This window comes from Schistocerca nitens, chromosome 1 (assembly GCF_023898315.1).
Source record: "Schistocerca nitens isolate TAMUIC-IGC-003100 chromosome 1, iqSchNite1.1, whole genome shotgun sequence".
NCBI lineage: Eukaryota > Metazoa > Arthropoda > Insecta > Orthoptera > Acrididae > Schistocerca > Schistocerca nitens.
In genome coordinates this window covers 929,451,253-929,475,381 of record NC_064614.1, presented here as the reverse complement: position 1 = coordinate 929,475,381, position 24,129 = coordinate 929,451,253, and the positions used below count along the sequence as shown (strand labels likewise).

At 40.4% G+C, this 24,129-nt stretch overlaps 1 protein-coding gene across 6 annotated transcripts in view; it reads right to left on the bottom strand.

Annotated features, from left to right (window-relative positions):
- Positions 1 to 24,129, bottom strand: part of LOC126193225 (solute carrier family 25 member 45-like) — a 94,837-nt gene that overhangs the window by 16,678 nt on the left and 54,030 nt on the right. For all 6 annotated transcript variants that reach the window (XM_049932669.1, XM_049932670.1, XM_049932673.1 and 3 more), the window contains 2 exons: positions 11,194 to 11,306; positions 4,761 to 5,010 (listed from right to left, as the gene is read on the bottom strand). In XM_049932669.1, coding sequence (XP_049788626.1) covers positions 4,761 to 5,010; positions 11,194 to 11,306 — 363 coding nt within the window. The remainder of the gene's footprint in view (positions 1 to 4,760; positions 5,011 to 11,193; positions 11,307 to 24,129) is intronic.

The following is a 24,129-nucleotide window of genomic DNA, read 5'->3' as shown; positions in this document are numbered from 1 at the left end:
TGTCCAGGTGGAGCTTCAAGGAATCCTCAGAACCTTAGGCCCCCTGCAAAACCTTTCACCTGACTCCATCAACCTCCTGACCCCATCGACACCCCGCACCCCTACCTTCTATCTTCTTCCTAAAATTCACAAACCCAATCATCCCGGCCGCCCCATTGTAGCTGGTTACCAAGTCCCCACAGAACGTATCTCTGCCTACGTAGATCAACACCTTCAACCCATTACATGCAGTCTCCCATCCTTCATCAAAGACACCAACCACTTTCTTGAACGCCTGGAATCCTTACCCAATCTGTTACCCCCGGAAACCATCCTTGTAACCATTGATGCCACTTCCTTATACACAAATATTCCACACATCCAGGGCCTCGCTGCGATGGAGCACTTCCTTTCACGCCGATCACCTGCCACCCTACCGAAAACCTCTTTCCTCATTACCTTAGCCAGCTTCATCCTGACCCACAACTTCTTCACTTTTGAAGGCCAGACATACCAACAATTAAAGGGAACAGCCATGGGTACCAGGATGGCCCCCTCGTACGCCAACCTATTCATGGGTCGCTTAGAGGAAGCCTTCTTGGTTATCCAGGTCTGCCAACCCAAACTTTGGTACAGATTTATTGATGACATCTTCATGATCTGGACTCACAGTGAAGAAGAACTCCAGAATTTCCTCTCCAACCTCAACTCCTTTGGTTCCATCAGATTCACGTGGTCCTACTCCAAATCTCACGCCACTTTCCTTGACGTTGACCTCCATCTGTCCAATGGCCAGCTTCACATGTCCGTCCACATCAAACCCACAAACAAGCAACAGTACCTCCATCATGACAGCTGCCACCCATTCCACATCAAACGGTCCCTTCCCTACAGCCTAGGTCTTCATGGCAAATGAATCTGCTCCAGTCCGGAATCCCTGAACCATTACACCAACAACCTGACAACAGCTTTCGCATCCTGCAACTACCCTCCCGACCTGGTACAGAAGCAAATAACCAGAGACACTTCCTCATCCCCTCAAACCCAGAACCTCCCACAGAAGAACCACAAAAGTGCCCCACTTGTGACAGGATACTTTCCGGGACTAGACCAGACTCTGAATGTGGCTCTCCAGCAGGGATACGACTTCCTCAAATCCTGCCCTGAAATGAGATCCATCCTTCATGAAATCCTCCCCACTCCACCAAGAGTGTCTTTCCGCCATCCACCTAACCTTCGTAACCTCTTAATTCATCCCTATGAAATCCCCAAACCACCTTCCCTACCCTCTGGCTCCTACCCTTGTAACCGCCCCCAGTGTAAAACCTGTCCCATGAACCCTCCCACCACCACCTACTCCAGTCCTGTAACCCAGAAGGTGTACACAATCAAAGGCAGAGCCACGTGTGAAAGCACCCACATGATTTACCAACTGACCTGCCTACACTGTGACGCATTCTATGTGGGAATGACCAGCAACAACCTGTCCATTCGCATGAATGGACACAGGCAGACAGTGTTTGTTGGTAATGAGGATCACCCTGTGGCTAAACATGCCTTGGTGCACGGCCAGCACATCTTGGCACAGTGTTACACCGTCCGGGTTATCTGGATACTTCCCACTAACACCAACCTATCCGAACTCCGGAGATGGGAACTTGCTCTTCAATATATCCTCTCTTCCCGTTACCCACCAGGCCTCAATCTCCGCTAATTTCAAGTTGCCGCCACTCATACCTCACCCGTCATTCAACAACATCTTTGCCTCTCCACTTCCGCCTCGACTGACATCTCTGCCCAAACTCTTTGTCTTTAAATATGTCTGCTTGTGTCTGTATATGTGTGGATGGATATGTGTGTGTGTGCGAGTGTATACCTGTCCTTTTTTCCCCCTAAGGTAAGTCTTTCCGCTCCCGGGATTGGAATGACTCCTTACCCTCTCCCTTAAAACCCACATCCTTTCGTCTTTCCCTCTCCTTCCCCTCTCTCCTGATGAGGCAACAGTTTGTTGTGAAAGCTTGAATTTTGTGTGTTTGTTTGTGTTAGTTTGTGTGTCTATCGACCTGCCAGCGCTTCGTTTGGTAAGTCACATCATCTTTGTTTTTAGATATATTTTTCCCACGTGGAATGTTTCCCCCTATATATATATAGACTCTTCCAGTTCAGTTTCTTCAGTATATCTGTGACACTCTCCTACAGATCATATAAACCTGTGATCATTTATGCTGTTCTTCTCTGTACATATTCAATACCCGCTATTAGTACTATTTCGTATGGGTCCCGCACTCTTGAGCAATAATCTAGAATTGGTTGTGCAAGTGATTTGTAAGCAATCTCCTTTGTACAATGATTTCCCTTCCCCAGTATTCTACCAATAAACCAAAGTCTACCACCTGCCTTACCCAGAACTGAATCTATGTGATCATTCCATTTCATATCACTACAAAGCGGTAACCCGAGGTATTTGTATGAGTTGGCCGATTCCAACAGTGACTCATCGATATCATAGTCATAGGATACTATAGTTTTTTGTTTTGTGAAGTGTAAAAATTTCACATTTCTGAGCATTTAGAGCAAGTTGCAAATCTCTGCACCAGGCTGAAATCTTATCAAATCTGACTGAATATATATGCAGATTCTGTCACTTAGTACTTCATTGTACATAACTACATCATCTGCGAAACGTTACTATTAATATTGTCTGCAAGGTCATTAATGTACAACATGAACAGTAAGGGTCCCAGCACACTTCCCTGGGACACACCTAAAGTTATGTCAGCATCTCATTATGACTCTTGCTGGCTTTCTAACAATAAAACGATGAAAGGATGTGGGCCCTCAGCTACATACCCTCCGACTCAGAGTTGCAATACGAAAAGTTTTGGCTGGTTTCGTTGTCTAGGGGCTGGGATACATAGTTGCTGCATTACAGGCCAAATACTGCTGAGTCTACAGTATATGATAAGAATACACACATGAATCGAATGGTCGAAGGTTTCTATTATTCAGCAATTGCGAATTATGAATGTAACATATAAATTTATAAATGAAAGATTGCAATTAAATAAAATCTGCAGGTACTACCTTAATGACTTTAAATGATAAGTATGATAGCAGAAGTCCTTTTGAGAATGTGATATATTTCTGCAAAACAATTATTGGTGTTGATGGTCCAGCAATTAAATAAAATATGAGTTGAATAACAGGGAAACAATAGATTCCTACTGCACGTAATTAGTTATGAACAACAACATAGCTTGCAAGATATTCACTTCTAAATGCACACTACGTCTTCACTGCAGAAGCCACAGAAATCACACAAGAGCACAGCTCGGCACTCTGAAATATTTCTATCCTTTGTGACCACACGCAAACTGCTCCACTGTCCAAGTCTTTCCACCAACTCCGCATCCATCTTGCCGTCGTTTCCAGCACTTCCTGTGTCATGTGCCATATTGTCCATGTCCTGTGCCATCCTGCCCAGAACTGTCTCGTGTCCTCTCCAGAAACGATGCTCCTCCCCAACCTCCATACGTCTCTCTTAGTAACAAGCGCTGTGATTGGCAAGAGTGCTTCCTCCATGTCTCCAAGCCAACATGAACTCACAAACATATTGAAACATATTCAAAATACTGGATTTACATTTAAATCCTTGAAATGAAATAAATATTCCTATGGCTGGACCATAAACATGCTCTAACACACTTTAAAATATATACATAAACAATTAAATAAAAATATTTCAAAAGAAAATAAGCAAAAGTTAGGCCAGGAGCCTAATGTCTCTGTGCTTTCTAACATACAGTAAATATTTAACCAATTTCTTCTTGAATAGTATATATTGGAATATAAACAAATACATAGACGAATAAATATATTTACAAGCATGCTGCTACCGTTTTTTCGTGTAACCGTGGAGTACTTATGGCCTGACGCAATCAGCCACTTTGACCTCCAGTAACTCATGTACTATTCAAGTTACATGCACATCTGATAACCATACTATATCCCATTTGATTTTATTCAACACAACTTTCAACTTCACTAACTTTTGAAACAACATTTTTGACTTTTATTGCCCGTAAATAAATGTGAAATGAGATTTATTCATCAATTTTCAAGTCATTGTATAATAGAAATGTCATGTTTGACAATAAGAATGTTTTAGGAGAATTACAAAAATTTATATATTTTATACAAATTTCTGAGCTATATCTACAAAAACATCTATTAAAGTTTTTCAGTGCACAAAATAAAATATATAAAAGTCAAAATTTCATGCCATGTGCTGCATTCACAAAATTAGCCAGGCATGCCCCATGGCCTGGTGCATTGCCTGAGATCTCAAATCCACATCACCAAATATTTCTTCACCTGGACATGAATACTGACACCTCACAGGCTTCCATGTGGCCATAGGGCTCTGAAAATCCTATTTATTCTACATAACAGAGGCTGAAGAGATTTTCAAGACACATGAACAGTACTAAACTCTGATAGGATTATATACACAATGTAAATTTGTACAAAACATAAATTTGTTATTAATATTTGGATTTTTGCCTAATCTTTATCATTATACTAACTGAAAATCTTGGGTGGAGTAAAACTGTGAGTGTTGTCTAAAGCTTTATGTTGATCAAGAAAATAGTCTCTTGTATGGTTATGACGGAACATGGGAGGTTAGTAAGAAAGCTTTTAAAAAACTAAAATCATTTAAATTAAACACTAGAGACAATCATATGCATTCTAAAACCAATGACTTTTCACAAACAAATTACCTGTCTTCGACTGAAGCTTTATTTTCAGTACTTCAATAGGGCAGTTAACAACACTCAGCAACAGGCCTGTAATACAGCCTGCAGTAAAGACATTCCAATTCCAAACATTCTGTTTTTTAGTTTTCTCCTCAGCTTGAATACCTTGAGGTTCGAGTACTTTAAGTGTGTTTCCATAAGATCCAAAAAATAATGCATTCAACACACCAGCTGATATGATTGGAAAAGCCATTCCTTTGTAAAATCCTCTTATCTGAAAATAGACAACTTTAGTTTATCGTGGAATTATAGAAAAGAAAAATGCATATATTGTTTCTGTTTTTGAATCCTTTCTTTAGCAGTCATTGTTTTACAATATGGGAGTAATGCTGCCTTTTGAAAGAGTCTATACCAGCTGTCAGACATGTTGATGTACTGCATCTGCCACAAGGATCTCATCCCTGTGAAACATACTGCCCTACAGTTCCTCACTAAAACATCAGGCCCCTCCTAGAACTAACCATGATTGCTGGTTTCAAAGCACCCACTGAATGTATATATACCTTAGTAGATCAACACCTGTAACCTATAGTACAAAGACTTTCCTTCTGTATTAAAGACACCAGCCATTTCTTAGATGATCTGTAATCTACATCCATCCCACTCCCACTACATACCTTGACTTTCACCATTGATGCCACCTCCGTCTATACCAACGTATCCTATGTACATGGTTGGTCTGCTGCTGAACATTACCTTGACCCATGCCCACCTGATTCCAAAACTATGATGCCCTTCCCACTCACCTTAATCAACTTCATACTTGCCATCAACTACTTTATGTTTGAGAAGCAGACATAAAAACAGATCAGGGGTACAGCCATGGGAACCAGGATGGCTCCTCTGTATGTGTCAGGTTCACTAGGACTTTTCTGAAATTCATGTCATTCATCCCCTTGTTTGGTTTAAATACATTGATGATATCTTTGTCATATGGACTCACTGTGAGGCTGACCTGTTTAAATTCTTGGAATCTCTAAATACATTTCCCCAATTAAATTTCACATAGACCTATTCTTAATCCCATGATGTTGACTCATTCTCAATAAGGGTCAGCTACACACATCTGTTCACATTAAACCTACTAACGATATGGAGCACTTACATTTTGAGTGTTTCCATCCTTTGCATGTCCAACATTCTCTCTCATGCAGACTTGGGATTTGAGGAAAATTTCTCTCTTTTCATGCAGACTCTTTAAAGCAATACACCACCCATCTCACTTCGGCTTTACTGGGCATAATTGCCCTACCTGCCTAGTTCAAAGGAAGATTTACTGGGTCATCACATCCAGTCCTGATATTGCTGATCCCTCAAAAAACAGCTGAGGAGTACACCTCTCATTATTATTGTGGCCTTGAATGTATTAAGCAGCTACTTCAACAAGGTCATGACTTCCTAAATTTCTGTCCTGAAATGACGTCCATTCTCTCGAAAACTTTGCCCACCATATCTCGAATAGCTTTCTGGCACTACCAACCCCCATCCCCCCCCCCAACCCCTCCCCCTCCACCTCCCCTGCCCCCCACTCAATTGCTGCAATTCTCTGGTCAGTCCCTATGCTGCTCCTGCACCCATTCCCCTATCCTATGACTCATACCTCTGTGACCATCCCCATTGTAAGACTTGTCCTATGCACCCTACAGTCACCACATATACCAGCCCTGTAACTGGCAAAATATATAGTATCAAAGGGAGAACCACTTGTGAAACAGTGCAAGTTGTGTACCAGCTGTTACCTGAACGCTATTCAGCTCTTTACATTGGTATGACTATCACCAAGTTATTGGGTAGGATTAATTAGCGTAAACAGAGGGTGAATACTGTTGGCATACATTATCCTGTAGCAGAGAATGGTCTGCAACATTATAGTTGTGACCTCAGTGGCTGATTCACCACACATGCTATCTGGAGTCTTCTCTCCAACAGCAGTTTCTCAGAACTACGCAGGAGGGAACTGGTGTTACAATGTGTCCTTGTTTGTCATCATTCACCTGGGCTTAATTTATGTTAATTTCTTTGGTCTCAGTAACTATTCCATTCTTCACTCCCTTTTAGTTTTGTACACTGAAGAGGCAAAGAAACTGGTACACCTGCCTATGATCATGTAAGGTCCCTGCGATCATGCAGAAGTGCCGCAATATGATGTGGCATGGAGTCAACTAATATGTGAAGTAGTGCTGGAGGGAATTGGTGCCATGAACCCTGCAGGGCTGTCCATAGATCTGTAAGAGTATGAGATGGTGGAGATCTGTTCTTCACAGATATGCTCAATAATGTTCATTTCTGAGGAGTTTGGTGGCCAGCGGAAGTATTTAAACTTGGAAGAGTATTCCTGGAGCCACTCCATAGCAATGCGGCACTTGTGAAGTGTCATATTGTCCTGCTGGAATTGCCCAAGTCCGTCAGAATGCACAATAGACATAAATGGATGCAGCTGATCAGACAGGATGCTTACATATATATCGCCTGTCAGGATCGCATCTAGACATATCAGAGGTCCCATGTCACTCCAACTGCACACTCGCCACATCATTACAGAGCCTCCACCAGCTTGAACAGTCCCCTGCTAACATGCAGGGCTCATGGACTCACAAGATTGTCTCTGCATCCGTATATGTCCATTCGCTTGATACAATTTGAAACGAGACTCGTCCAACCAGGCAACATGTTTCCAGTTATCAACAGCCCAATGTTGGTGTTGATGAGCCAAAGCTTTGTGTCATGCAGTCATCAAGGGTATACAAGTGGGCCTTCGGCTCTGAAAGCCCATATTAATGGTGTTTTGTAGAATGGTTTGCACGCTGACACTTGTTGATGGCCCAGCATTGAAATCTGAAGCAGTCTGTGGAAGGATTGCACTTCTGTCACATTGAATGATTCTCTTCAGTCATCATTGGTCCCATTCTTGTAGGCTACAGTGACATTGGAGATTTGATGTTTTACTGGATTCCTGATTTCACAGTACACTTAAATGGTTTTATGGGAAAATCCCCATTTCATCATCATTACCTTAGAGTTCCTGTGTCCCATAACTTGTTTGCTGACTATAACACCACATTCAAACTCACTTAAATCTTGATAAGCAGCCATTGTGACAACAGTAACTGATCTAACAACTGTGCCAGACACTTGTTGTCTTATCTAGGCCAGCACCGTATTCTGCCTGTTTACATATCTCTGTATTTGAATACACATGCCTATACCAGTTTCTTTGGTGCTTCAGTGAGTATCTCTTATTTTCTGACCTGTCTATTTTTCTCCACCCTCCACCTCTACCACATATAATACATTTAGCTTTCCACCCTTATTAACTCTTGCATGTTATTTTGCCAGTAATCTTTGTCTTGCTTATTACCATACCTTCCACCTTTAAGTTCTCAGGTCTTCAAATATTGTCTGGTGTAGTGCTGAACAACCAGTCATTCCTTCTCATCCCATTCAGTAAGTCTCCCCTGACCCTGGGTTCTTGGCAATGTCTCTGAACGCTCCCCATTTCCTAAACCTTACCAGCCCTTTTTCCTTAATCCCTGTTCCATCCTCTTCATCTCTTCTGTCATATAAGGAGCCACTGACTCTGAAAGCTTCTATGTTTACTTAACATTTAGGTATGTTTTCTCCTGCCACAGCTTGATGAGTATATTTTTCATCTAGCCAGTTACATTATAATAAATAGGAAATCACACAGTAATTACATGAGAAATAAAATCTTGGTAGTGCTCAGAGTTATTCTGCTCAGAACTTAAATATAGTATTGTCTTTCCTACACATTGCAACATTCCTTGACAGTTACTTTTTCACTAGTTTTGGTTCATAGTTGACTTTTTAAAATATATTTTTCTTTGTTCTTCTTTCTGGTGAAGGTAATTTCATCTGATTTATTTATAGTGACGTGTTTCTTACAGTTCTGTATTGTTCTTGTTGGTGAGTTTCTTAAGTTAGCGCTATATGGTGACCACTGGACTACCTTTCACTGAACAAACATTTTAAGCACTGTGCCGCACTAAGCTAGTTAGTGGACAATGTAATTACAGGTATTCTCTGATGTGTGCGTGTTTTGGGGGGGGGGGGGAGTTGCATACGTCCTGGTGTGCGCATGGTTGTGTGGGTGCGCATTTTTGTGAGCATGTACGCATTTCTTATTCAACTACTTTGCACTGATTTTTTGTTTATTTCTGTATGCGACAGAACTAGCAAGAACTTGCCATGATGTATTTGACACAAAAAGATCTATTACAGAATACTTCCAGAGGAGGGTAAGCTATTTTAATTAACCATCCCCATAAATGACCTGTTCACACAATATCAGAGTTTCACCTACAACAAAGTCCATAATATAAACACTGTATACCATACCAAAATGCCAATTAGTGTGGACTTCACTGATTGCATTACAACTGACTCTGACCAGTCCTGGGCAGGATTTGTAGAGGGAGCTTCTGGAGACAAGTGCTCTCTATATAGTGGCACTATGGTGGTCACCAGTAATGTTGCACTAACTACTGTTTCCATAGTGATGTCAGGTAGCACTACCATATCCCATTCACCCCAGGAGTGACACAACTAATGGAGCAAAATGTAGGTGGTCTATGGTCTGGGCGGGACATCCCACTGGACGGAGCAGTAGATCAATGTCCTTGGGCACTGCTGCAGAAGGCCCAGGCAGGATGAGGCTGATGGAAACAACACAGGTTGCCCCACGACTGGAGGGTCTGCTGGGGACAGAAAATGAGGCAGCTGCTGAGCTGGGTGGTGGAGACGAAGTCAATTTTGTTGGTGCTGTGGAAGTTCATCTGTGAACAACACAGTATACACCACAGAAACATGAAATACTGAGAATGTCCTGTGGATCCAGGGTAGGTGGCACCTGAACTCATCAGCCCCCACATGAGGCATCCATCTGGAAGGAAGAGGCCTCATTGTCAACATGTTCAAGTGAGTGCAATGAAGGTGGCCATGAAGATGCTACATCAGGCTGTGGCCCTCACCTGGGGAGGCCCTGTAAGTTATTAGAAAATTGCAGAGGCCATTAGGTGCAGTGTTGGACATAATTTCCTTGGAGGAGAGGTTGAACCACAAATAGGTCAAGGATGGTTACATGAAAGAACAATGGTACAAGTTCCATTTTAGCCCTGTACATGTATTTGTAACTAGAGCTTGAGGTTGTGCCAGACATCCTCTAGAGTCATACCTGTAATCAAGATCACACCAAAGTATGTGGTTTAATTTGAAATACCTTATAGCATTGGCTGAAAAGATTCCAAAAGGTAACCAATTATGATAGTAAAGACCATATGACATATTTAACACTAGAGAAGCTACTGGCGCTGGAACCAAGGAGACTCAAAAATATGCCTCTATGAGGTCAATGTTGCTGAATAAAGTGCCATATGTAGAGTAACAGAATAGTGGAAACTGTCATGCTGCTGTTCTTACCTCCTCAGCAAATACGGGTGTTAAGATGACTTACTTACATTTAATGCATGTAAAGGTATTTGATTTAAATTTATATTATTACAGCTGCTTATTGCATGGATGTTTGGTTTCTTTGTTTCATTTTGAAATGAAGGACAACCAGATATGCCAATGGCAGAGTTTTTGCTGCTCTGGCCAGAGATGCTGAACTGTCCACTGCTACAACTGAAGTGACAACCAGCAATAGTGATAAGATCCTGGCAGCAACTGTTGCAAAACTCTGGTTCCACTGGGCATCAGTTGATGCTATTGTAATTTAAATAATCTAACTGTAATTGTAATGAAAATGTAATGATAGAGAAGTAAATCTGCAGTTGTCTGCTACTAACAACATACATTTTGACACTGTCTGTCTAATTAGAAGGCAGTAAACTTGTACAGAGCTGAAAGTTAAATTTCCATCTTACTTGCTTATGAAATGATGAAGTAATTTTATTTACAAAGAAATATTAAATGACAGTTTAACACTGTTTATACATTCAGGTATTACAAGAACTTTTTCAACCATACAAATAGTTTGAGAGTACGATCACCGTCTAAGATAATTAAATTTTGGATCAAATTTCATTAGAATAAAGCATCTTTGACTTGCTATTGACTGAATTGCAGTTTCTAGAGAACAAGTAAATGGAACATTTATTCCACCCAAACCACATTTCAATACAAAGGCTCTGCAAGTTTAACAAAGAAATATGGCAACAAAAATGGAGGTAGCTTTACTGAATAATACTTAGCAATGTATTGAGCTTATCACAGTGTGTGCAGTCATTTTCAGTACATTATTCAAGTTACAACATGTACTTCATAGACCTTTCCTTGCTATATTTGCTTATAGTACAGCAAAATAAGAAATTACGCAGTAGTACTTTCAAACAAAAGTGTTGCTTCCAACACAAACAATTTTTATGGCCGTCAAGCTTACCCCTTCATGTTTGTATGTCCGTCTGATAACATCCACTAGGCCTGTATCACCCATTAACTGTTGACGCACTTTTATTGTGTCTGCTGGGTGCCCAATTACAATGCCACATATCCCTGTAACAGATTATAATATGCTTCTTTATAATAAAAAAATTAAATTGATGAAATTTGTAGAGACATGTGTATATTTCTAACAACTTTTGTTGTCAACATTACAAATTAATGCAACATGTTAGTACCAATAACTGGGTCTTATATGTTGCATTAATTTGTAATGTTAACAACTGCAGTTGTGAGAAACTTATATGATGTGAATGTCAAGTTTTGCAAACATTTCATACGTTATCTTTCTTTCATACAAATACTAGCTTAATTCTCCAACTTTCAGATCAAAAACACATTACTTTCAAGTTAAAACTGAAGTGTAGATGCCATGTTTCTTGCTAATCATAACAGCAGAAACAGCATCAGTATAATAATATTACATTTTTCTAAAAAAACTTTCATGTTAGACATGATAAATAGTCTCTAATAAAAAATCTCACATTAAAAACGCCAAGCCTGACATGAAGCTGTAAGCTCCCTCCAACCATGTATAAAAAAAAAAAAAAGACAAATATTTTCCATGTAGATGGGAAAGTTACACCTTCACTATCAGTTAATTAGAAAAATAATTTCCCTGCCATTGCATTACAAAATGCATCATCAGTTAACAGATACAATCAAGCTGGTTCACATCACTGTCCATTGCATCCCTAGACACTTCTTTGCTGGTCATTGGGGCTCAATTTGAAGCGGGATCCATCACCGAAGTTAATTCTACTCCAGTCAATGAGATTCCAGGCCAAAGACATGTCTGTTGATGCCGAGACAGTGGTGGGATACCAAAATGACTGTTGCTTGCCATATGACCCAACAAACAGGAGTGATGGTCTGGGGTTGCATTTCTTTCCTTAGCAGGGCCCCTTTTAGTGTCATCTGAGGCATCCTTTCAGTGCAGCGATACCTTGATGATATTCTATGTCGCATGGCAAGCCACCCTGGGCTTACATTTCAGCAAAATAATGCCCAGCTGCACACAGTGGGAGTTTCTACTGCTTGTGTACTTGCTTGGCAAACCATACCTTGGGCAGCAAGGTCACCGGATTTTTCTCCAGTTGAGAATGTTTGGAGCATTATGGGCAGTGCCCTCTAATAAACTCAGGATTTTGATGTTCTAATGTGCCAATTTGGCATAATATCCCTTAGGAGGACATTCAATATCTGTATCAATTAATGGCAAGCCAACTGCTTGCATAAGAGCTAGAGATGGAACAATGTGTTATCGACTTCCTCAATCTGTGAAGCTCCTTCTCTTGAATAAATCATCCAGTTCTTCTGAAATTGCAACCACTTGTTTGCTTGTACATGTACATGTACATCACATCTACCAATTTCTAACTCATTTGGGTAATACCTATGCAGCGCAGCTTTTTTTTTTTATGTGATACTATAGTGGACCTAGTTTCAATCCTTGGGGAACCCCATAAGTGATTTCTCTTCAGTCAGAAGCCCACCCACATAGGTCGAATTATTATGTATAACTTTCCACATTCTTTTTGTTAGGTTTGATGACATTATCCAATGTTTTCCTTTACCACCAACTCCATAAAACCTCAATTAGCTCAGGAGGATATTATGATTCAAACAGTCAAATGCCTTAGGTAAGTCACAGAAAATACCAACTGCTGCTGTTTTGTTATTTAGTACGTGTATATTTTGGGTAGTGAACATTTAAATGGTATTTTCAGTTAAGCAACTCTTCTGAAATGCAAACCGTGATTCCCTTTTGTTACTCAGTGGGATACTATTCTAGAATACGTCACCTTCTTAGAAATTTTGGAAAATGATGTCAGTAGTGAAATGAGGTTGTAGTTGCTGACATCTCTCCTGTTACCTTTCTTATAAAGGGATTTAACAATAACAGATACCAAACTCTGGACAAATGCCCTGAGTTAGTGATGCATTATATATTTCAGAAACACAATGGCTCATTATATGGGAACAAATACTTAGCACTCTATTGGAAACACCATAAAATTGAGAAGTGATTTTTCAGAAGGAAAAGTGGAGGAGGCATCCATAACACTGAATTTCATGTATGTTGCTGTTTTGACATACTGTTTTGGTTTTTCCTCTTTAACAGTTTGTTCTTATATTTACTACATTTAAGAAATGATTATGAAACAGACCTGCTACCTATGACACCACCTGCAGCTGTTTTATTTAAATCAACAGTGATGTATTCCATTAAGTGGCTGTTTTCCTGTCCCTCATTTTACGACATTCCATTTAGATTTAAGTCTATATGGTAAAATTTTACAATTTTTTGTGTATCAAATTTTATGAGACAGAGAATTTCCTCCTCTAGAGTAATGGTGAGTAATGAACATGGAAGAAGTAGTGATAGTGTCACTGGAAGTGGTGGCAGGAAAAATTATCAGTTAAGAAAAGATGAAATTTTATTCTACATACAAGAGCAGAAAATTACAGTGCGTAAATGGAATTGTGAAAGTAGAACAAAAGACATGTTTAAAGGACTTCAGAGCTTAAAATCCAATTGTGCCAAAAAGACCACACAGCTCAACAGAAGGAATAAGGACAAATTGGCAAAGAAGGAGGAAGGAAAGAATATTAAGATTTAACTAACATCTTATTGACAATGAGATCTTTAGAGACACAGCAAAAGTTTGAATTGCAGAAGGAACTTGGCCGTGCCCTTTCAAAAAGAACCTTTCTGGCAGTTGCCTTATGCAGTTTAGGGAAAACCTGAGAAAATATAAATCTGGATGGGGATTTCAGGAATTGTCTTCCTGAATGCAAGCCCAGGATCTTACCATTGTGCCACTTCACTCAGTTGAAAAGAAAAGTAAGGAAAGATGGCAGGAGATGCAAATACATTCATCATCATTACAGCAAGTATAGGGAAATCTAAAACAACTAAATAAAACCATATTAGAAAAACACAGTGAGAAAATTTGAGGAGAAGATAATGGAAATATACACTACACTGATCAGCATGAAGAACAAAACATGTAAAAAATGATGCATAATTATATGTTATATCAAAGTGTAGCACTTTATCCTATACTTTTAGATGGGGAACGTTACTGACATGGTATTGTGAGGAAACAACAATGCATGGAGTAAACATGTCGCTAAGCCCTGAAAATGTTGTAAAAGCTATTGCATTGGTGGAAGATGGTCATAGCGTGCACTACTTTGCAGTGGTATTGGAACTACACTTTTGACACATGCCAGAATCATAAGAAGGTACAGGGAAACTGGAGGCTAAGCAAGGAAACTTTTATCAGGCCCAAGAAGAGCAGCGTCTGCAAGAAGATGACCATTTCTTACAACTTCATGTTCTCTGCCACCGTCTCGCCACTGAAGCATGAAATCAAATCCAAGTTTGAGGGGCCAATGTTAATGAGAGAACTATCTGAAAAAGACTGGAAGAAGCCAATTTTCAATCCTGAAGATTTGCTATGAGCCCAGAACTCACCAGAGAGCATCGCACTGCTTGCCTACCTTTTGCAAGGGAATATTGATGCTAAAGAGTACAATAATGAGTGCACAAATGTTGTTCGCCATTGAGTCCTGATATGGCCTGTGGCAACCTGATGGTAGAGAGTGGGTAAGAAGAAAACCCATTCTGGGTGGTTCCCTAATGGAGTGTGAGGAATCAGTATGACTGTAGAAACTGAATTTGGTCTTCACGGAACATGGGAGGCTTACAGCACATCAGTATTCCAAGAAAATCCTTTTGGAGCATGTTGCACCCAGCACTATTTACTGATGATGGTTTTACACTAATGCATGATAGTGCATGCCCACATAATCCAAGAAATGTGCAAGAGTTCTTGGATGAACCAAGAGATTCACATTAGGGCTTGGTCTATTTGAAGCTCTGATTTAATCTTACTGAGCACATACAGGACCAGCAGGAGAGAAGGGCCCATCAGCACTACTCAGAGACCCTACAAGACCTATGGGAACCCCCTTGAAAGAATGGGAGGTGATTCCTCAAAAGGACATAGCAGCATTAATCAGGGGCAATCTTGAAAGACTGGATGCCATGATCGGTGCAAGAGCAGACAATAATGCTTTTGAAAATGCATTACCTTTAAGAGCTTCCTCAGAATTTGACTGAAGTGTGATTCCATTCATGTCACTTCCACATCTCTGGCTTAATTTGTTTATAATCCCTTTTCTGATAGATTTGTAGATAAATCCACATCATAATATTCTATCACAAAATACTACTTTAGAGTCATAAAAGTGACAGGAATTTCAAATAAAAATTTACAATAAAATTGTTTCAAGAAATTGCAGTATTCTGTTTTTTATTGTGTCAGTCAGTGTAGAAAGAGGATGGGGAAAGAAAATCATTGGAAGAGAAAGAGGAAACATGGAAGTATAAAATTTCAAGTAATATACTGTAAATATACACAGAACCACCAAGAGACTGGTATAGGCATGCATATTCAAATACAGAGATATGTAAACAGGCAGAATATGGTGCTGTGGTCAGCAATGCCTATGTTAGACAACATGTATCTGGTGCAGTTGTTAGATCGGTTACTGCCACTTCAATGGCAGGCTGTCAAGATTTAAGTGAGTTTGAACATGGTGTTATAGTCGGCGCATGAGCAATGAGACCCAGCATATCCGAGGTAGTGATGAAGTGCGGATTTTCCCTTACAACCATTTCATAATTGTACCATAATATCAGGAATCTGGCAAAACGTCAAATCTCTAGCATCGCTGCAGGATGGAAAAGATCCTGCAAGAATGGGACCAACAATGACTGAAGAGAATCATTCAATATGGCAGAAGTGCAACTCTTCCGCAAATTGCTGCAGATTTCAATGCTGAGCCATCAACAAGTGTCAGTGTGTGAACCATTTAATGAAACATCATCAACATGGGCTTTCAGAGCCCAAGGCCCACTTGTGTACCCTTGATGACTATATGACACAAAGCTTTACACCTCACCTGGGCCTGTCAATACAGACACTGGACTGTTGATGATTGGAAATATGTTGCCTGGTTGGATTAGTCTCATTTCAAATTGTATCAAGTGGATGGACGTGAATGGGTATGGAGACAACCCCATGAATCCATGGACCCTGCATGTCAGTAGATGACTGTTCAAACTGGTGGAGGCTCTGTAATCATTTGGGGCTTGTGCAGTTGGAGTCATATGGGATCCCTGGTATGTCTTGATATGATTGACAGGTGACATGTGTGTAAGCATCCTGTCTGATCACCTGCATCCATTCATGTCCCTTGTGCATTCCTACAGACCTGGGCAATTCCATCAGGACAATGCAACATCTCACAAATGCCGAATCGCTACAGAGTGTCTCCAGGAACACTCTTCTGAGTTTAAGTACTTCCACTGGCCTCCAAACTCCCCAGATGTGAACATTATTGAGCACATCTGGGATGCCTTGCAATGCGCTGTTCAGAGAAGAGATCTCCTCCTTCTTGTACTTTTACGGATTTCTGAAAAGCCCTGCATGATTCATGGTGTCAATTCCCTCCAGCACTACTTCAGACATTAGTCAGGTCCATGCCACGTCATGTTGTGGCACTTCTGTGTGCTCATGGAGGCGCTACACAATACTAGACATGCGTATCAGTTTCTTTGGCTCTTCAGTATATATCAACCAGGCCCACAACACCTACAAAGGTGCAGCCATCATCAGGGAAACATTGGGCAGAGGTTGTCAAGGTCTCTCAACTGTGCTCTGAACTGTAGATATGCTCAGTCTTCAAAAAGCACTTGAACTATACTGAGAACTTGGCTAGCTTCTTGTCATATACCAGTTCTGCTGTAATATCTGCACAACATTTTATGTGGACATGACAACCGATCAGCTGTCCATATTAATGAATGGCGACCGCCAAACTGCGGCCAGGAGCAGAGTTGATCATGCAATACCACACATGTTGCAAAACACAACATGATCAATTTCAATGGGCACTTCACAACCCACATGATCTGGATTCTGCCCCACCAGTCTCTCTGAATTAAGTAGATGGGAATTTTCCTTGCAACACATACTGCAAACTGTAATCCTCCTGGCCTCAACCCCCTGCCCACAACCACTTCCCCCCTGCTCCAGGTTCCCAATTTCATTCATAATACATCCATACTGTCTTCCTCACAGTCTCCTCTGCCTCTGTTCCTTCTCCCCATCCCAATCCACACTTCACATCATAATATGAAGAGAGAGAGAGAGAGAGAGAGAGAGAGAGAGAGAGAGAGAGAATGCGCAGAAGTGCACTGTCTTTCTCTGTATCTCTGGGAAAGGTATCATCTAAAAGCTAGTAAAATTCTCAGTCTTATATATGTGTCTTTTAAAGCCTCAGCACCTGAACTAGCTCTAGACTTACATATCAAGCATAGCAGTGAACAAGAGGTACAGGTCTATAGTACTGTACACACAATTCTTTTCATTGATCAGCTGTGTGTTCAACACCAAACAGATTTTGCAGCCATACTCTCACACTTTCTCACTTATCTTCTCAGAATCCAATTCCTTTTTTATTGTTCTTTTCTTTTCTTCCAGTAATCTTTCATCTGTTCACTATGATCTTTCGTCCTGTTCTCTGTCTACCTCAAACCAGTTCTTTTCCTCTCTCCTCCTTAGAAAGCTTCTATATCAATATTTTTCTCGTAAACACTTTTCTGTCAGTTGTATCTTCAGCTTTTATATGGATCCCACTTATTATTGACCTTTTATCTCACAAATATTGAATATCTTTTTGGTTAATCTACTGTCTTCCATTCAATATATATGTCCAAAACACACCAATCTTCTTTGTATCATTATTTCAGGTATGTTCTGAATGTTTTAATAAATTTCATTGTTACTTCATAATTTCCAACCTTCCATAGTTTTTTGTGGGCCAAATATTTTTCCAAATGATTCACCATTCTAGTCTTTCTAATTTATTTAAATGTAGTTTAATGCTATATACTTCCTTCCATAGAGACATTCTGGCTTTACTACTGTATTGTAATGCCTTGTTTTTGCATTTTTAGACAAGCATTTTTTTGTTGTGACATTCTTTAATACTTATACCGTATGTTCTTTCCATTTTATGTATTCTTTTCTCAATAACATCTTTTTCTATACCATTTTCTTGGATTATCTCCCCGAAAATATTTTACTTTTTTTACCTTCTCTATTTTTGCCAATATCAATTTTTACGAATTTCAGTGTATTTTTAATGCTTGTTGAACTTCATTTATTTATCTTTTATGCAGAAATTCTTAAGTCAGTCCTACAGGATATTTATTATGTCACATTTTCAGAAAGTACAGCAAAGTCATCTGCAAATCAAGACAGTTTATTTCAACATTTTTGTTTTCCCTTCTCAACCTTGTTGGTGAGCTCACATGTTCATTTAGATTTTCATTCCAAATTCTCACTCTTTTTCTAGAATGAAATTAAAAAGAATTTGGGACTCTCCATCAGATTGCCATACACCTGTGGTTATTTCAAAGAGCTGAGACTTCTCCCACAAAGTTTCACTTTCTATACTGTCTCTAAAAGTGTTTCATGAACTCCATTTGCTAATTTAGGCTTTATGCCAACTTCTCAGAATATTTTATCCATAGTTTTACTGTCAACAGAATCAAAGTCCTTTTTGAAATCTACAAACATTGCTATAATATCTTTCATATCCAGTAATTGGGGTGAATTATTGACTTCAGATACATTCAAAACTTGTTTAATTATATTAGCACCATTTTATTACTATTTATTGTATAAAAGTAATTATCATTCTTTAAGAAACAGAGATGTAAAAAGTACCATACATGTAAAACCCTGGTTCAGTGTAAGAGTGTGTTGTAAGGTACAATCTTGTCAGGTAAAAATAATTAAATAAATAACCAAACTGAGACTACAAAAAGATCAATATTAAAATTTACCTAATAAAGAAATATTATCTAAATCTTTGTTAAGGTTAAAGACAATATTAACTGTTTCCATATTCTAGAATATTCTATGTTTGTATCAATAGCAGCAATCTCTGTCAAGGAGGCACTTCCATTCTGTCTGTATGTTGGTGTCCATAATAAATGTGCTTTCAGTGCTACGTGCTGTACGTCACTGATGACCCTGTTTCAAATTTGGACTTGATTGTGTTTATAACGTGGGATTGTTTGATGGAGACACCAGGTACTTCAAAACATGTACATTACATTGGCTTCAATTAGGCAACTTAAAACACACTGCCTACATGAACTGAAACTGCAGTACAAGCAGTGCATCATTCTTAAGGTCCATAGGATGGCACAGCCCAACGGTAATCTGCATACTCAATGGTTTGGCCCTATGCCACATTGTGAATCCAAGTAAGAGATGTACCAAGGTTTTCTGGTAAAGGATGTCTTGACAACAGAGGAATTAATCAAGTGGGGCCAAGACATTTGGGGAAAAAAAACTTCCCGAATGGGTCCCTATAGCAGTTGTGGAATACTGCTACGACCTCACCACTCTTATATGTCAGGTAGTAAGAGAAGAAATACAGAGTTTATGGCAGTGAAAAATATCAGACCAAGAATGCGAGAAATAGCTGTTATGAATCTTTAAGACGAGGTGTGTCAGTCTTCAGCATCAATCTCGGCCACCAGACAAAAGTGCCAATTAAGAATGGATTCTGCCATGTTGGACTTATGCCACAGCCATCAAACACTAACTCAGTATCTGACCAACACAAGTACAACCAACTCCTCTGCCAAGTACAACACCCCACAGAAAAACAGACTTCTTGAGGACAGAGGACAACATCCTAATATGTTCCCACTGTGTACACCCTAGACACATTGCACACTGCTGCTGCAGAGGAAAAAGACAAGTGTTCAATGACTATTATGCAACATAATGTCAACCATCACAACAGACCTACTCACAGCCATTACCTGCAGATGATTCTATTTGACCTGTGGAAGGTAGCCCATTGTCTATCCTGGATTACCGTGACAGAAGGGGTGAGCAGCAATCGGTGGCTGTTTGCTGTTGATGCTGAGAAGTGCAGGAAGCTTTGTCGTTTAGTGACTGTAGGAGGATACAAGATGACAGACAGAATTTGTAGATGGTGTGAGGAATGGCAGCTTGCTCTGAATGTAGAAAACATGTAAGTTAATGCACGTGTGTAGGAAAAACAATCTTGTCAACAATTATAGAAAGGATAGGTAGCTACTTACTGTAAAAATGACACACTGAGGTGCATACAGGAACAATCAAAAGACTGTTAGAAATTGAGCTTTTGGCCAAAGCCTTATCAGAAAAGAAAAACACACACACATTCACACAAGCAAGCAAAGCTCACACACATGACTGCTATCTCTGTCAGCTCAGGCCAGACGGAAACTGAAAAGCATCGAACGGTAGCAACAGAACATAGTGGAGTGAGGAGGGGGAGGGATAGCAGAGTATGGGTGGGCGAAGAGGAAACAGTGCTGCCTGGCGGAGTGTGCAGGGACAAGAGGTGGGAGTGGAAAAGGGTGGGGGTTATAAAAATAGTGAAAAGGAGAGGAGCAGAGAAGACAGATGTATTGGCAGAGAGCAGTGCACAATAAAGGTGAGGGGACATGAGTTTTGAGGAGATGATAGGACAGATGAAGCGGAAACTATGTGACAGAGGGTATGGAGACAGTAGGTTACCATAGGTTGAGGCCAGGAAGATTTCAGGAGCAGAGAACACATTGTAAGGATAACTCCCATTGGAGCTGTTCAGAAAAGCTGTTGATGAAGAGAAAGATCCATATGGCCCAGGTTGTGAAGCAGCCACTGAAATGAAGCATGTTATATTCACATGCATGTTATGCAACAGGTTGGTCCACTTCACTCTTGGCCATAGTTTGGTGGTGATCCTTGCCACGCGGGATTAGCCGAGCAGTTTAAGGCGCTGCAGTCATGGACTGTGCGGCTGATCCCGGCGGAGGTTCGAGTCCTCCCTCGGGCATGGGTGTGTGTGTTTGTCCTTAGGATAATTTAGGTTAAGTAGTGTGTAAGCTTAGGGACTGATGACCTTAGCAGTTAAGTTCCATAAGATTTCACACACATTTGAACATTTTTGGTGGTGATCCTTCCTCCTGTTGGATGGCTGATTGATGGTCAAAGCAATATAAAAATCTGAGCAATGTTTGCATCAGAGCTATTACACAAAATGGTTGCTTCCACAGGTGGCCCATCCTCTGATGTGGTAGGATAAGCCTGTGACAGGACTGGAATAGGAAGTGCTGAGTGGGTGTACTGGGCAGTTCTAACACCTGGGTCTTCCACAGGGTACTACATGCCACGTGGAATTGCCACCAATGCCAAACCAACACATTCAAGCACTTTTACTGGATGTGGAAAAGCTAAAATTAAGAAAAAAATTATTTTTGCAGTTCCTCCAAGGAGGACAAACACTTTCTTTATCTAGACAAGATGCTAACTAGGACTTCATTACATTTAGAAGCATAGTCTCAGGAGGATTTGAAAATGTGAAACAAGCACACTGTGATGCTGTCCATTGCATCCAGGATTATGTAAATCAGCAGTGGCTATAATGGAGCAGAGAAATCTTGCAGATCCTCAAGACGTTCCACCCACAGACTTCAAGGAAAACCGCCTGAGCAAATACAGGTCAGCGACAATGATGTCAATGCAACCTGTGCTTTGTCATTCATGAACCAGCCTCCAGCTGTGAGTGGTGTCAGAGACAATACTGTGCATAAAATCAATACTATAGCAGAATCCACAGTCTTCAACAAGGTTTAATGTATGGCACCAGACAAGTTACATGCCACAAACGCAGCAATCAATGAATTGTCACAGTTGAGGATCATGCAACTTTTGGATAGCATTTGGGACTCCCTTATTCACTTGGTTCTAAAAAATAATTCCTATAGATTGTGCAGGGACTGTTAGGTCCTGAATGCTTGTATGGTGCCAGATGGATACTCCATACCCAACATTCAGGATTTTGTACACACATTAGCCAGTGTGTCAATTTTCAGTGTCCTCAACTGTCAAAAGGCATGCTTTCTCATTCCTTTAGCCTTGAAAGACACACCAAAAATGCCATTATTATGCCTTTTGGACTGTACAAATTTATTTTCATGCCACTTGGTTTAAATTAGGCTGCCCAGATATGGCAGCATTTATTCAACAAGGTCCTCCATAAGTTTTCTTTCTACTTCCCTTACTTGAACAACATTCCTATATTCTCAGCATCTTCATAAGAGCATGAAGAGGATCTGGGGAAAATCTTTGAAGTGCTAGAGACATTTGTAATACTGGGCATTAAGTAAATAACGCAACACCTTTTTTCCTTGGCCAATTTTGCCTGAAAAATATGGACTTTGTTGTGGGACACCATGGAATATTCACACTTCAGTGCCTATAGTTTCATGAAGTTTCAGTAGGTGGCAGTGCTATATGTAGCCTTCAAAATGATGTCTGTAGTGGAGGTGCATCCCAGGCAGAGAGCTGTCATTGAATTTCTCTTGGTGGAAAAGCAGAGTATTGCAGATATTCATAGGAGCTTGAACAATGTTATGGAGACTGGCAGTGGGCAAAAGCACAGCAAGTCCTTGGATAAGGTGTCTGTTATCATCTCAACAAAATCATGCAAACCTGCTCTATCTCTTGTATGGAAGACAACTGCACACAGCTGTGACAACTGCAGTGTTGCAGTTTGTAAACTCTCTCACTTGAGGTGATCGATGGACCACAACCAAACATCTCGCTGGTCAACTGGACACTCGTCCACCAGATGGGGTACCCAAAGGTGTGTGCCCACCGGATTCTCTGCTGGCAAACAGAAGGTCTTAAGAAGCAACAGAGAGCCATCTGTGTGGAACTGCTTTTGTGTTACAAGACTGTTTGTGACAACTTTTTGTTGAATATCATTGCAGGTGATGGTGCATGGGTTCATCACTTCGAACTGGAAACAAAATGGCAATCCATGGAGTGGTGTTACACCATCTCTCCTCCAACGAAACAGCTCAAAGCTGAGCCCTCAGTTGGTAAACTCACGGCAATGGTCTTCTGGAACTCTGAAGGGGTTATTCTGTTTGATGTCCTCCCTCATGGTGGCACAATTAACTCTGAAGTGTATTGTGCTACCCTTCTTCTTCTTCTTCTTCTTCTTCCATTGGCACTACATCCTGGGGTGTGGCTTGGCCTCCTCAATTTTCTGCCATTCCTCTCTATACTTCGCCATTGACCTCCAGTTATGGCAACCGATGCTTTCCTTGCAGAATCTGTCTCATCAAGTCACATTACATGTTCAGCCCATCTAAATGTACACAGCTTTATGAACTTGACCACATCATCCTCCTTATAGTAGTCATAAAGTTCATAATTCCTTCACCTCCTCCAGGTCCCATTTTCATATAAAGGTCCAAAAATACTCCTCAATACACTTCTTTCATGTTATCTCAGTTTGTTTTCACCCTGCTTTGTCATTGTCCATGTTTCTGAGCCGTAAATAAGTACTGGGCATATCAGCGTTTGTAAAGTCGGAACTTAGCCCCTCGTGATAGAAGCTTGGATTTAAAATGTTGCAACATTCCAAAGTAGCATTGGTTAGAAGCACCTATGTGAGCCATAATTTCAGTACAGGTGGTGCCATTTTCTTCTATCTTTGAGCCCAGATAGGTGAAACATTCCGCTCGCTCAAATGTCATTCGATCAAGGGTTGTCGGCTGTAAGGATTGGTTAGTGCCATTATACATATACTTCATTTTTCCTTCATTAATTCTCAGGCCCCTCTTCTCCGCACTCTGTTTTAGAGCTGAAAATGCACTTTGTAGATCTCTAAGTGTTCTGCTCTTTAAATCCACGACATCTGCTTATCCCAGCAATTGTACAGACCTATAGTT